The sequence below is a fragment of the Notolepis coatsorum genome (assembly GCF_963971535.1).
Source record: "Notolepis coatsorum genome assembly, chromosome: 12".
Taxonomy (NCBI): domain Eukaryota; kingdom Metazoa; phylum Chordata; class Actinopteri; order Aulopiformes; family Paralepididae; genus Notolepis; species Notolepis coatsorum.
This window is the reverse complement of record NC_140176.1, coordinates 107,503,887-107,520,148: the sequence shown is the minus strand read 5'-3', so window position 1 is coordinate 107,520,148 and position 16,262 is coordinate 107,503,887. Positions and strand designations below refer to the sequence as shown.

The following is a 16,262-nucleotide window of genomic DNA, read 5'->3' as shown; positions in this document are numbered from 1 at the left end:
TGCTCCACACTGGTCTCTACCTGCTCCACACTGGTCTCTACCTGCTCCACGCTGGTCTCTACCTGCTCCACGCTGGTCTCTACCTGCTCCACGCTGGTCTCTACCTGCTCCACGCTGGTCTCTACCTGCTCCACACTGGTCTCTACCTGCTCCACGCTGGTCTCTACCTGCTCCACACTGGTCTCTACCTGCTCCACGCTGGTCTCTACCTGCTCCACGCTGGTCTCTACCTGCTCCACACTGGTCTCTACCTGCTCCACGCTGGTCTCTACCTGCTCCACCCTGGTCTCTACCTGCTCCACGCTGGTCTCTGTCCTGCTCCACGCTGGTCTCTACCTGCTCCACGCTGGTCTCTACCTGCTCCACGGTGGTCTCTACCTGCTCCACGCTGGTCTCTACCTGCTCCACGCTGGTCTCTACCTGCTCCACCCTGGTCTCTACCTGCTCCACCCTGGTCTCTACCTGCTCCACGCTGGTCTCTGTCCTGCTCCACGCTGGTCTCTACCTGCTCCACGCTGGTCTCTACCTGCTCCACGCTGGTCTCTACCTGCTCCACGCTGGTCTCTGTCCTGCTCCACGCTGGTCTCTACCTGCTCCACACTGGTCTCTACCTGCTCCACGCTGGTCTCTACCTGCTCCACGCTGGTCTCTACCTGCTCCACGCTGGTCTCTACCTGCTCCACGCTGGTCTCTACCTGCTCTACGCTGGTCTCTGTCCTGCTCCACGCTGGTCTCTACCTGCTCCACGCTGGTCTCTACCTGCTCCACGCTGGTCTCTACCTGCTACACACTGGTCTCTACCTGCTCCACACTGGTCTCTACCTGCTCCACGCTGGTCTCTACCTGCTCTACGCTGGTCTCTGTCCTGCTCCACGCTGGTCTCTACCTGCTCCACGCTGGTCTCTACCTGCTCCACGCTGGTCTCTACCTGCTACACACTGGTCTCTACCTGCTCCACACTGGTCTCTACCTGCTCCACGCTGGTCTCTACCTGCTCCACACTGGTCTCTACCTGCTCCACCCTGGTCTCTACCTGCTCCACGCTGGTCTCTACCTGCTCCACGCTGGTCTCTACCTGCTCCACGCTGGTCTCTACCTGCTCCACACTGGTCTCTACCTGCTCCACACTGGTCTCTACCTGCTCCACCCTGGTCTCTGTCCTGCTCCACGCTGGTCTCTACCTGCTCCACGCTGGTCTCTACCTGCTCCACGCTGGTCTCTACCTGCTCCACACTGGTCTCTACCTGCTCCACGCTGGTCTCTACCTGCTCCACGCTGGTCTCTACCTGCTCCACGCTGGTCTCTACCTGCTCCACGCTGGTCTCTGTCCTGCTCCACGCTGGTCTCTACCTGCTCCACGCTGGTCTCTACCTGCTCCACGCTGGTCTCTACCTGCTCCACGCTGGTCTCTACCTGCTCCACGCTGGTCTCTACCTGCTCCACGCTGGTCTCTGTCCTGCTCCACGCTGGTCTCTACCTGCTCCACGCTGGTCTCTACCTGCTCCACGCTGGTCTCTACCTGCTCCACGCTGGTCTCTGAGCTGCTCCACGCTGGTCTCTACCTGCTCCACGCTGGTCTCTACCTGCTCCACGCTGGTCTCTACCTGCTCCACGCTGGTCTCTACCTGCTCCACGCTGGTCTCTACCTGCTCCACGCTGGTCTCTACCTGCTCCACGCTGGTCTCTACCTGCTCCACGCTGGTCTCTACCTGCTCCACCCTGGTCTCTACCTGCTCCACGCTGGTCTCTACCTGCTCCACGCTGGTCTCTACCTGCTCCACGCTGGTCTCTACCTGCTCCACACTGGTCTCTACCTGCTCCACGCTGGTCTCTACCTGCTCCACGCTGGTCTCTGACCTTTCGACTAATCGGTCGAAAGGAGCCGTAGTCGACTGGCCAACCTCTTAGTCGAATATAATAATAAAAAAATATATATATATATTTATTTTTTTAATCATTCTTTCCAAAAGAAAAGAGGCATAGAAGCGTGGCTAACGCTAATGGCGCACATACCAGCGAGGCTAACTGCCTAAGAAAACAGGCACAGAGGCACTGAAAGAGGATTTCACCCATCTAATGAACACACTAGACTAGACAAATATCTAGATGTATCCATCAGTGGACCAATTGCATGCTTTTGCAGAGGACAAGAAGCCTTCAGTCGACTCCTTCAGACATTAAGCACCCCCCACAGCCCAAATGGAATGATACAAATATTATACTTTTTTCTTTTTTTTTAAGTCGACCAATAGTCGACTAACGGCACATTTTGGCCAATCCTAGTCGACCATCCAAATCCTTAGTCGGGGACAGCCCTAGTAAAGGGTTAACCTTCTGTCGTGTGGCAGTGAAAGGGTTAACTGCTTTGAGTAAGTTTGAAGTAGCCAGATGTAGTGTCATCATACTAAACAAATACCTTGCATGTATACGGTATGTATAAGGTGACCGTTAGGGTTGGGTACCGGTACCTTTCTTTGGTACTTAACTCTCTCTGTAATAACATTTAACATAATTTCAATTTCAACATAGTTATTTACTTATAAATAAATAAATATAAAACTTTACTTAACACACCACACAAAATAAGTCGCATGACCATGTATTATGTTTTTAAATGTTTATATATCAACATTATCTGGCCATCATCAGTACATAATCAAACTCTCAAAGTCCCAAGAGACGGGACAGTAACAGGGTTTGCACAAGGTCCTTGAAGTGCTTAAAGTGCTTGATTCTTGAAGAAAAAAAGGCAAGGCCTGGAATTCCTTGAAAACAGTCCATTTTTTAACAAGGTGCTTAAAAAGTCATTGGAATTCAAATCAACCACTCTCATTGAAAGTTTTGTTCATCCATGATAACTGAATGAAGAAATTGCATTTTTGTATCTAAAGTGTAACTAATTGTCGGAAATTGGTTTTAAGCCATACATATTGGATCAGATGGTTTTCCAATACATTTTGTATCCTTTTTAAATGAAAAATAGTGCTTGGAAAAGTACTTGAAAGTCCTTGAATTTCATTTAGCAATATCTGTGGGAACCCTGCAGTAATATATAGATTTTCCATTTTATTTGTGGAAAAGGCTCCCTCTTGTCTAGTAATATTATACTAAACATGTATGTAAAATGGTCGGTACCGTTAAAAGTACAGAGTTCGGTATCCAACCCTAGTGACAGTAGACTGTAACACAAGATGATAATACTACAAAATGAAATTGGACAATGTAAATAGTGTTATTTATATATTTTCTTTTACTGGCGGTTTAATAAAATATGTTTTTTATTTAATTAAAGAGCATGAGGCTTGTTTAGAGGTCAATAAAATGTACTCCCCCTCACTACTTTTAAGGACTCTATCGCAGAGTTGTTTACAAACACACACCTGCAACTGTCAGCCAGTCTACATTTGACTATTCTGCTTCATGTATTACATACCTTGTAATTTTATGTGGTTTGATGTGTGTTTTAATTATTTATTATTATCATCTGTCTCGTTTCTATTACAAAATGTTGTCCCCTTTCCCTGGTACCGTGCGACGGGTCCTTCTGTCCTCTCACCGGGCCGTCGTGGTAAACAAGAATTTGTTCTCAATTCCCCTGCCTGGTTAAATAAAGGTTGAAGGTCAAGGTCAACTTTATCTATATAGCACGTTTAAAACCAACCGAAGTTGCACCAAAGTGCTTTAACAACAATATAAAAACAGAAATACTAAAAATCCAAAATACAGTATACACAAAATCAAAAGCTACAATACATTAAAAACAAACACGACACGACCGGGGATGTGTGGCTTCACTAAGCCTCAATACACCAATAAAAACAGGTGCGTCTTCAGCTGAGCTTTAAAACTCTCCAGGGTCTGAGCAGACCTGGTCTGCAGTGGAAGACTGTTCCACAATTTAGGGGCTCTGTCACCTTTTGTCTTTAGCCTAGACCGTGGGACATCTAAAAGTAGTTTGTTTGATGACCTCAGTGCTCTAGTTTGAAGGGAAAATAAAATAAATGAAAAAGTAAAAGTCTCTCTCTCTCTCCCTCTCTTGTGTTATTTATTCCAGGTCTGTTATCCAAGCTGGGTCGCAGTGGGGACAAGCCCTACGCTCCTCTGAACCTGGTGGCGGACTTCGCCGGCGGGGGTCTGACCTGCGCTCTCGGGGTGGTCCTGGCGCTTCTGGAGAGGACCACGTCAGGGAAGGGACAGGTCATCGACACCAGCATGGTGAGCACGGAGTCTGTAGACCTTTAGCCCCAAAACCTCAGGGGACGTTCACCTTGTGGGTCCAGGCAACAAGGACGCTGCCAGTGTGTGATGGATCGCGGTTTATGTGGGTTTTATTTTAGGTTATTCTAGTGTGCTGCTTCTTCTTCTTCTTCTTCTTCTTCTGTGTTTAAATGGCAAATCTTAACCATCATCGCCACCTACTGTTCATTTACTCAATCTTCATTTTAGATCCTTGTCCTCAGACCAGTGTTTTTAAGAAACTTGAAGATCAGCTTGTTAACTTCATTTCCTGTGTTTCTTGCGAATATTGACTTGAAATCCATGTCCTTAATGTTATGTTGTTCCAATGCATTTTTCAGAAGGAGTCTTTGTCTGGTATATTCCGGACAGCTAAAGAATACATGATGGATTGTCTCCGATTGTTGGCAACCATCACAGTTGCCAGTTGGATGTTTCCCAATCAGATGCAGTGACGAGTTTAATGCAGAGTGACCCAACTTTATCCTGCTAAGAATGTTCTGTTCTCTTCTATTACTCCCCCAAGTGTTTATTCTAAGGTGCTTTGGATGTATTTTTTTGTTTTCTCTGGTGAGCCGTCAATCACCAGACACCAGTTAATTGCCATGCGGCATGGCAGGTGTGTGGGCTTGATTGCCACCTGATTGGTGTCAGGTGTGCAGTGCCTTTAAGTAGGTTTGGTTGACTGTGTTTGGATGCTTGTTTTCCATTTCATGTTTTACCCTCAATAGTAGAGGAGTGTCCCAAGTTCATATCTAGGGTTTTCTCTGTCTCTACTAGTGCTGTTGGTTTTCTTGTTGTTTTCAACTGCTAGGCAGTGGTGGTTACTTTGTGTTTTTCCTCAGTTATTTTATACTGGTGTTTTGTGTTTCCTACAGTTTTAATTTTTATTTATTTTATTCTTGTGTTTTCCCCACCCTCTCGCATCACTCAGCGATTCCAGTGGTTACCCCTCTGCGGTAACTTTAAGATTCCCCTTTTTATGTGTGTCTGCGTGTGTGTCCTACACCCCCCCGCCCCCCCAATCCTGACAGCCAGCCGGCTTAGTTTGTCCTTCAGACCCCATGTGACCTTGTGACAGGGGATGTATCGCATGCATTATTCATACATCATTTGTTTTGGGAATATCCACAAGACGCAGGCTTGTTTGTTTGATCCTCCCTACCGGCAGGGCGAATCTGGGCGAGAAAGTGAATAAATAACATATTCATTCAGGTTAGAGAAGCTGGTTTGTGACCAGAAGGTTGCCGGTTCGATCCCCCGGACCGGCAGGAACAATCTGGGCTGGGGAAGTGAATTACACATGAACACATTTATCTAGGGCTAGAGATGTTTATAATAACTTGCATGTATCAAATTAGTCAAATGAGTCCTTAATGCTAGTAAGACTAAATCAATGCTGTTTTCTAGAGCTAGAGATATTGTTTATGACCAAGTACATATATCTTCTGTAAATGGCTCTTGGTATTCGACAGTATCAGACTGTGGTTGTACTGGGCAGCTCCTAGTGGTCAACTGTGGTTGTACTGGGCAGCTGCTAGTGGTCAACAGTGGTTGTACTGGGCAGCTGCTAGTGGTCAACAGTGTCAGACTGTGGTTGTACTGGGCAGCTCCTAGTGGTCAACAGTGTCAGACTGTGGTTGTACTGGGCAGCTCCTAGTGGTCAACATTGTCAGACTGTGGTTGTACTGGGCAGCTCCTAGTGGTCAACAGTGTCAGACTGGTTGTACTGGGCAGCTCCTAGTGGTCAACAGTGTCAGACTGTGGTTGTACTGGGCAGCTCCTAGTGGTCAACAGTGTCAGACTGTGGTTGTACTGGGCAGCTCTTAGTGGTCAACAGTGTCATACTATGGTTGTACTGGGCAGCTCCTAGTGGTCAACAGTGTCAGACTGGTTGTACTGGGCAGCTCCTAGTGGTCAACAGTATCAGACTGTGGTTGTACTGGACAGCTCCTAGTGGTCAACAGTATCAGACTGTGGTTGTACTGGGCAGCTCCTAGTGGCCAACAGTGTCAGACTGTGGTTGTACTGGGCAGCTCCTAGTGGTCAACAGTATCAGACTGTGGTTGTACTGGGCAGCTCCTAGTGGTCAACAGTGTCAGACTGGTTGTACTGGGAAGCTCCTAGTGGTCAACAGTGCCAGACTGGTTGTACTGGGTGTGAATGCATGTAACTGTGTTAAGTGTGAAGCAGGGTGTCACTGAAGAAGAGCATTCGTGCCCAGATAATTTACAGGTGAGAGTGTAGTGTGTAGAGCAGTGGTCACAAAGCCGTCGATCACGATCGACTGGTCGATCTTTGAGACTTTCCCTGTAGATCTTTCCCTGAGAGTCCACATTACAGTTCTACTTTTGTTTTGATGTGAAAAGTGATGCTGCACTTAGCACTGACTGAGAAAGTACACATTACAGTTCTACTTTTGTTTTGATGTGAAAGTGATGCTGCACTTAGCACTGACTGCACTTAGCACTGACTGAGAAAGTACACATTACAGTTCTACTTTTGTTTTGATGTGAAAAGTGATGCTGCACTTAGCACTGACTGAGAAAGTACATATTACAGTTCTACTTTATAAAATGCTAATTGTAAATATGTTTGTCAATGTTAATAATACGAGAAAGTCCACATTACAGTTTACAGCATTACAGCACATTACAGTGCACTTAGCACTGACTGAGAAAGTACATATTACAGTTCTACTTTGATGTTTTAATGTTGGACCAAAGCATTGCATGTAATTAGAATACAGGCAAATAAAAGTAATTTAGTTTAAAGTACAATCTTGGCTGTCTTTTTCTCTCAACGCTTCAATAGGTAGATCTTGCCTTCACAAAAAAAAAAAAGTGATCTTGGGCTTAAAAAGGTTGGTGACCACTGGTGTAGAGTATTTATTTCAGTTGCATTTGAGTCAGATGATCTTCTACAAGGTGTGTAGGGGAAATTGACTGTTCTCTTTCAAATATTTGTATTTCTTTCACATGTGACAAGACACACAACACAATACAATAAGAATAATAATAACATAAAAAAAAAACTGGTCATTGACACCATATATATATATGTAGACCTTTAGCCCCAAAACCCAGGGGGACGTTCACCTTGTGGTTCCAGGCAACAAGAACGCTGCCAGCCTGCTGAGTTTGTCCTTCAGACCCCATGTGACCTTGTGACAGAGGATGTGTCACATGCATTATTCATACATCGTTTGTTTTGGGAACATCCACTGTGGCCTAAAGGTTAGAGATGCAGGCTTGTTGTGACCAGAAGGTTTATTATCCTCCAGACCGGCAGGAAGAATCTGGGCGAGAAAGTGAAAGTGAATGAATAACGTATGCCTCCATCGTATGATCTCCTTTGCAATATATACAAGGCTTTTGAAAAGCAGTTGATGTGCTAGAGTCCTGTCTTTGGCCTTGACTAGCGTGTGGGGTAGCAGTGATCACAGAATCTTTAGGCAAGGAAGTCACTGTGGTGGCAAAACCGCTCCCTCTTCTGGCCCGATTGGGCTTTTGTTTTGTGTCTGCACTGCAGGCTTTGTTCTGGAGCCACCTTTACCGTTTGTGGTTAGGTCGCTTATTGCTTATTCCCAGAGGAAGAGTGCTGCAGAGTGCTTCTGCGTTTTCCCTGATTGGCTGCGACACGCGGAGCGGAGCGGCAGAGCTTCCGGCATTGTGTAGCCGTAATCCCAGATGTTTTTCATTCGACGCTTAGCTCAACTGGCAGCGCTGCGGTCCTGCGGTCCGTTGGTGACAAGTTCGAATCCCTTCAATTTTCTTCTTTTTTTTTTTTTTTTAAACGTGCATTCTTTCGCCGGTTAAGTTTAGGCATGTTAACTTAAGGTTAAGGTTAGGCATTGTTTCGGAGTTGGTTAAGGTTAGAAGGGTTAAGTTTAGGCGCTGTTAAGGAGCTGGTTAATGTTAGAGTTTGTCTTAGAGAATGGCAATATTCTTTCGGAGTTGGTTATGGTTAAGGTTAAGGTTAGGCATGGTTAAGGTTAAGGTTAAGGTTAGGCATTGTTTCGGAGTTGGTTAAGGTTAGAAGGGTTAAGTTTAGGCGCTGTTAAGGAGCTGGTTAAGGTTAGAGTTTGTCTTAGAGAATGGCAATGGACAGCCTATTTCCATGCTGCAGCGCGAGGCAATAGACAGCCTATTTCCGCGCTGCAGCTCTCTCGTGCTGCCGTGGTCACATGGGCGTCATGGCCAATCAGAGAAAACGCGGATGCACGCGACGCACTCTCCCGCTGGGAATAAGCTACACGCGGTTAGGTCAATGATGTCGCCAAAAATGGGTTCCAATGCAATCCTAGCCTGCTTCTCCACAAACTCCACACACAGTTGACCTCCATTTGTCACGGAGCTTGAATGGCAATTTAGAAACAGTGATTCTGAGGTTGGATGCATTATCCAGCTCATCCAAATGCTGGACGTCCTGCATTGTGTTGCAGCAGCCTCTTAGGAATAGTGCATAGGCTCGCAATGCTTCCCCATCCTCTGCTCTTATGGGATTCCAGTTCAGTGCTTTATTCACATGGTGGTATAAAGGTGGTAACCTTCATCTCATTACCAAAGTTTATTCCAGTTGTTCCTTGGCCTGTTTATAGCCTTTTGCAGGATCCATATTTAAACAGCTGCGAACCAGTTATTTTGGTTGGCCAGTTGTAAACTGCTCTAGGTAATGGAGCCTGGCTTGATTATTGGCCATTTTTGCTTCAATGCCGTGTTCAAAAGCTTTAATAAATGACCTGTATTGGAGTGGGTCACCATTAAAAAGTGGTATTTCTTTTGGTGGAAGAAGGGACTGCTGTAACTGTTTCACCATGATTTCCGTTATGTCTTGTTGTTTTCTCATAACACTGACCGGAGATTGATAATTTGTATTCAGGAATGAATTAGTATTTTGTCCCGTTTGCTGAGACAGTTACGCTGTACGCACATTAGTCAGGTGGGCATGACTTTGCTGCTGAGACAGTAGCCCCGTGTGCGCATTGGTTGAGCGGGTTCAAGGGTTTGGAGCTATTGGGTCGTACACTGTAGGCGTGTACGCTGCGAACGTCAGGTCGCGTTGTATAGGGGTGGGAATCACCAACACATATTATCATGATACTTAAGTCTGCTATATATTGCGATGTATTACCTTTTTTCAACTGCAAAGTAAAACTTCAACATGTCAACGTATAATAAAATAAAGTTTTCTGTCTGTTCATCTCACTTCAATCATTTTTATTGCAGAACATGGTATTTTCTCAAGCAGACGGATGTCAACACTGTAATCTGTGTTGCATGCACCTGACAAACTGAACTGTTTGTACTACAGTCATATTCCAACTTAACTGAATGCACGCGTGCGCGTGGACTACTGTACTATTACAGGTATTGAAATGAACAATGCAACTTCCTTATAAAAAAATTATATATATATATTTTTTTTTATAAATAATAAAATATCGATACTTGGCGTCCTTGTATCGATACAGTATCGCCACGCAAAGTATCGCGGTACTATACTGTAACGATATCTCCCCCCACCACTAGCGTTGTTTTCTCCTCCTTGCTGAAGACGTGATGCTGCCCCTCCACCAGCACTTGAATTCTTGCTTCAGCCGCTGCCAGTTCACTTTCCAGTTCCTGTCTCTCTCGCCTTGAGCTTGGCTTCTTCCATATCAACTTCATGCTTTTGGCTCAGAAGAACTGCAGCTTTAACTTTCAGCTGTCGCTTTCCTCAGAGCACTGGATGTGGTTGAGCTGGTTGAGCGATTTGAACTTGAGCCATTCTGAGACGCACGGTCCCCTGGCCCGACATCACATCCTCCTCATTCACATCCTCCTTTATTGTCGATTTGACTGTAAGCGCAACCTCTTCATCCACACCGTCACCATTGAGTGCCTGTTCATCCTCCTCATCAAGTGTCTGCTTAGACACCGCTTTCCCAATGACATCGACCGGTGTCTGAGTTTCTGACTCATCTTCATCATTCGACCACTTATCCGCGCTATTTAGAAATAGTTTGAAGCGCAGTAGTTTAGGCTCATACCAGTCAAGATGATCTGCCTCTTGTTCATCATAAGACACAAATTATTGCACAGACACATGTAATTCCATAAATTCCGCCAACTAGGTTACATGTCTTCAAACCATCTTCAACATTTTCCTTATTTTCATCATCATGGACATTATCCATTAATGCTTTAATTTCATTACTCTTCCTTGTTAGCGCACATAGTTTGCCATGGCGAGAGGCAATCAGTCTGAAAAGCTCTCTCTCAGTTTCAGCTGCGTGTTCATCCTGGATTGGATCAGTCCGACTCGCATCCTTTTCTCCGACATTTCGAGAAAATAATAATAATAATGATCTTAATGATAATGATTTGACTTATGATTCACGCTGATAGTGTTTGAGTGCACACAATTTCTCTGTGAGATTAAAAACGCACGGAGTAGTCTACTCACCGCTGGCTGCGTTGGCAGTGGACTTGTGCGTAATCCTCACGTCCAGTTCATTCATAAATCAATTACGACGTGCGTCAGTAAGTCCATCAAAGTGTTCAACTTTATGTATTGGCTTTTGATCTCCCAAACGCCAGGAACCGAGATCAGATCGGGGTAAAACTTTTCAGACGCACTTTCCAGCAAACAATCCAGTTGAGTCGTAGATAAAAATCAAATGTTGTTTATAGTGATCCCATCGAATTCCAAGCATTAGGATTCACAATTCCAAACGAAAAACAAATGAACAAATCTACAAAACAAACCTTTACTACGAGTTAGGGCTGTCTTAAATATTTTTTTTTTCAAATTTTTTGTTTTATTTTTATTTTTACTTCGGTGTGTGTGTGTGTGTGTGTGTGTGTGTGTGTGTGCATGGGGCCATTGGGTGGGGCCGGGGGACAAATACACTGGAGGAAAGTAACCCAGCTCAGCACTGCCCAAATTATATCATCACTATTGCCTGTTTGAAGGATATCATCCTCAAACACATATACACCACCTACACGCCTATTCTCAGTCCTTGCCCCACAATGGTGGAATGAACTACCCACCCCAGTTAGGACAGCCGAATCCCATGCAATCTTTCGCCGTCGACTAAAGACGCACTTCTTCAACCATTATCTGAAATAAAATTAAAAAAAATTTATAAAAAAAATCTAACCCTAACTAACCTTACTGTCATGCACTTGTCCTAATAAACTAACCTACACTGTAACACGCAACACTTTGATGAATATTGTTACTCAACTGATAGAGTTGGATCCTTCCTGATGACCTGTCGTACAGAACTTGTAAGTCGCTTTGGATAAAAGCGTCAGCTAAATGACTAAATGTAAATGTGAATGTAAATGCCTTGTAGAATTCCACACATAAGAAAGAAAGATACTGGGATGAATAAACAAAATAGGAAATAAAATGTAGAAATGCATGCAATACATAAATAAATATGAATCTCCATATATGAAATAGAACATTTAGATAAGGTGCTACTGAGATGTTTTGGTGAGTTCTTTGTTTTTTTGTGGAAGTAGCCCTTCTTAAAAATGCATGAACATTCACTGATAATTGGTCTGTAGTGGAGTCTACAAGGTCTACATTGCCGGACCATGTAGAATCCGGACCTTGTAGACTGACATAATTCTGTGCATAGTTTAGTCTACACAGGCCATATTTCAAATAATCAAAATCTTACTTCATTCATCTTAAACATTCTTGATTTGGGGGATTGGTAGTTCCCATGAAATCTGAAGTTGTTCAAACGACAACAGCGATCCACCTTGAATTAAATCACACTGTGTTGGCTGCGTCACAGTCACGAAAGGGGCTACTTAATTAATTAATCCAATCCACTTTATTTATAGAGCACATTTAAAAACAACAAAGTTTACCAAAGTGTATGAAAGGGGCTATTGTGTGTCTGCCAGTCTTATGGACCAGTTCTCTGTTCAGATGCAATCGTGTGCTCTTTACTGTCTGCCACACACACACACACACACACACACACACTGTTTATGGCAGTCCATCTCGAGCGAAGGTGATGAACTTTGTGCTTTCAAAAATGGCTTTGTCCCTGGCTGTCTACTTGGCATTTATATAACAGCTTTTATCCAAAGTGGTTTACAATTTGTTCCTCACATTTGACCCTTTCCACTCACACATTCACACACCGACGGCAGAGGCGCCCATGCAAGGTGCCGACCTGCACATAAGGAGCAGTTAGGGGTTGACACGCTGCCCGGGAGGAGCGGGAATCGAACCGGCAACCTCCCGGATTAGCAGACTGTTTTTACCTCCCAAGCCACAATGAAGCTCGATCCTAGAACCATATATCTTGCCTAGGTATGGGTACAGAATCCGGTACTTTTAAGGGTACCGACCGAATCACGTTAGATCCACCGGTGCCACATTTCGGTACTGTAAATAAAAAAATAAAAAAATCCGATGATGTCAAAGTTTTGTTTCCCGCTAAACGAAACCTATGAAGTGTGCCGCACGTTCACACGCACAATACACGCTTACCTAGGATTTGACTTGATTCAACAACAAAGCAGTCGGGGCAATGGCAAGCCGAAAACGGTGTGGTTACACTTTACAAATTATATATATATTAGGGCTGTCCCCGACTAAGGATTTGGATAGTCGACTTTGATTGGCCGAAAAATAGCCGATAGTCGACTACCGTACTTTTCGCACTATAAGCCGCACCTGACTATAAGCCACAGCAGCTAAATTGAATGATGTGTACATATATAAGCCGCACTGGACTATAAGCCGCAGGTGTTTTAATGTTTAATTACCATATGTAAGGGTTCGTGCACAGAGGGGATTGTCGGGAAAGAGATGGCTGTTTGAGGAAGCTCCCATTTATTAACATTTTTGTTTAAACAGGAACGATAGCCAGTTAGCCAGCACCGGGTACAGTAGGTAGCAACGTTAGCTCTCATAACGATAGCCAGTTAGCCAGCGCCGGGTACAGTAGGTAGTAGGGGTGTAACGGTACGCGGATACGTACTGTACCGCCTCAATGTGGTCCTCCGGTACAGTATGCGCTGTGCACCGAACGATTGCAACGGTATGGAACCTTTTTTTGCAGAACTTAAATCCCCCCGGCCCTAATATAACGTGCACAACTAACCGGATGTTGTTTGTTCATCCCACGCAGCGCGCAGCTACACTGAACGAGAGCTGTAATTCAGCATTGCCGGCATTGTTCAACTTTATTGCAAACTTGATCACGCATTTGAAACGGCATCACCCTAATGTGAATATCACTGGTACACCGAAGAAGCAAACCCAGCTCCCCGTGGCATTCAAGCAGCATCTCGCTATTAATTCAGACCGGGCCAAAGCAATAACAAACGCCATATGTGTTTTTATAGCAGCAGATCTGCGACCATACTCCGTTGTCGAGAACACAGGGTTTAAGCACATGTTAAAAGTAATAGAGCCCCGCTACCTAGTTCCCTCTCGTCCGTATTTCAGCCAGCAAGTCATACCAGCTCTGTATAAACTAGCCCCTTTCGTGACTGTAGCAAGCCCTGCCCCTGTATTCAAGCAGGGCTTGCTCCTGAAAGGGGCTCTGTATAAACAAGCACACGCTACAGTTGTCCAAGGCATCTGCTATATAATAATCTTCAGATTTACATTAAGTGGTATTAGTAGGTTACAGCAGTAAGCATTAGTTTGCTCAGTAAATTATGGCCAATTCGTTTTATATTGTTTAATACAGTTAAATAAATAAATAAATGAAAAGCAATATTTTTTTACTGTACCGAAAATAATACCGAACCGTGACTTCAAAACCGAGGTACGTACCGAACCGTCGATTTTGTGTACTGCTACACCCCTAGTAGGTAGCAACGTTAGCTCTCATAACGATAGCCAGTTAGCAGCGGCAGGTACAGTAGGTAGCAACGTTAGCTCTCATAACGATAGCCAGTTAGCAGCGCCAGGTACAGTAGGTAGCAACATTAGCTCTCATAACGATAGCCAGTTAGCAGCGCCGGGTACAGTAGGTAGCAACGTTAGCTCTCATAACGATAGCCAGTTAGAAGCGCCAGGAACAGTAGGTAGCAACGTTAGCTCTCATAACTATAGCCAGTTAGCAGCGCCGGGTACAGTAGGTAGCAACGTTAGCTCTCATAACAATAGCCAGTTAGCAGCGCCGGGTACAGTAGGTAGCAACGTTAGCTCTCATAACTATAGCCAGTTAGCAGCGCCGGGTACAGTAGGTAGCAACATTAGCTCTCATAACAATAGCCAGTTAGCAGCGCCGGGTACAGTAGGTAGCAACGTTAGCTCTCATAACGATAGTTAGTTAGCCAGCGCTAGCCAGCACTAGCCAGCACCTGCGAAATCGAGTGCCAAACTGATGATATCAGACGTTGATATCAGGAGCTATCAGCAGCTAGATAACATTAGACAACGCCTCATGTATAAATAAACTAAAGTGAATAGTTCGTTGACTGGGTCATTTTGTTTAATGCTTCAGTTATGTTGAAAGAGGAGCCCTGAGCTGCTCATACACTAGACTCTTGCCGTAATGGTTTGTTGACATGGTTATGTGAGGGGGAGGAGGAGGGGCAAGGCATGCACTGCTGCAGCAGATTTAGGAGTCTGATCTGACGGTCACAGAGCTGAGGGAGCGCGCCCAGTTAGCTGTAAAAATCCATAGATTAGCCACACCGTTATATAAGCCACAGGGTCGAAAAATGGGGGGAAAAGCTGCAGCTTATAGTCCGAAAAGTACGGTATTTATGCAACTATGACATTTTTTTTTTTTCTTTTAAACAAAAGTATAATTATTATATATATTTTTGTATCATTCCATTTGGGCTGTGGGGGGTGCTTAATGTCTGAAGGAGTCAACTGAAGGCTTCTTGTCCTCTGCAAAAGCATGCAATTGGTCCACTGATGGATACATGATATTTGTCTAGTCTAGTGTGTTCATTAGATGGGTGAAATCCTCTTTCAGTGCCTCTGTGCCTGTTTTCTTAGGCAGTTAACCTCTGGTATGCGTGCCATTAGCGTTAGCCACGCTTCTAGGCCTCTTTTCTTTTGGAAAGAATGATACATTTCCTTTTAAATAAACTATAATAATTTTTTATTTTTTTTGGCATTCGACTAAGAGGGTGGCAGTCGACTACGGCTCCTTTCGATCGATTAGTCGACTATTCGACTAATAGGGGTCAGCCCTAATATATATTAACAAATTGTTCTAAATAAATAATGATAATAAATAATTTGAAGTTTGGACACATGAGGTAGGTAGATTACATTTTTAGAGACTAAAGTACAGAAAAAAGGTACCGTTGGGTACCGGTATCTGTTCAAATGTGAATGGTACCCAACCCTACTCACCATTGACATCTTGTGGCGAACCCTCTCTATATTCACCCTGAAGTCTTCTCTTGATTGTTGACTTCGTTTTCTGTGTCGTCTTCCGGGTCTTTTGGTGTTGCCGGGCTCACCAGTGCGTTCTTTCTTTTTAAGAATGCACCAAACAGTTGATTTGGCCACACCTAATGTTTTTGCTGATTTGATTTAGATTTCTTCTAATTTCATCTAATTTCTTATCCTTTCATCACATTCCATCACATTTCATCTAATTTCATCTAATTTCATCACATTTTCCTCTCTTCATGGGTCACCAGTGACTCAGGAGGTAAAGTGGTCATCTGGTAATAACATTTAAGCCTGATCGGTCCGGTTTCACATCATAAATAGATCAATACAGTCCGTATTAGTTAATGTTGCGTTTCTTTTTCAAATGTAGCCAAGAGTAAAGACCATAACCCTATCAAAACAGCAGTCAAAGTGTATATTTTCAGCACTGTTTGTTTACCAATGATTCTACGTGTTATTAGCTAAATATGAGTTTATACAAACCTGAACGTTAATTGCCATAAAATACAACATATATTGTTTCTTTACCTTTCTGTGAAAAAAAAAATGCGTCACAATCTGGTGAAAAATGGCAGAGCTATGGACAATTTGGACATTATACAAAAGTAACTGTACTTACAGTAGATTTCACTCCT

At 44.2% G+C, this 16,262-nt stretch overlaps 1 protein-coding gene across 1 annotated transcript in view; it reads left to right on the top strand.

Moving 5' to 3' along the window:
- amacr (alpha-methylacyl-CoA racemase) overlaps positions 1-16,262 on the top strand; it is a 103,815-nt gene that overhangs the window by 33,894 nt on the left and 53,659 nt on the right. The window contains exon 3 of the mRNA XM_084325694.1: positions 4,055-4,215. Coding sequence (XP_084181820.1) covers positions 4,055-4,215 — 161 coding nt within the window. The remainder of the gene's footprint in view (positions 1-4,054; positions 4,216-16,262) is intronic.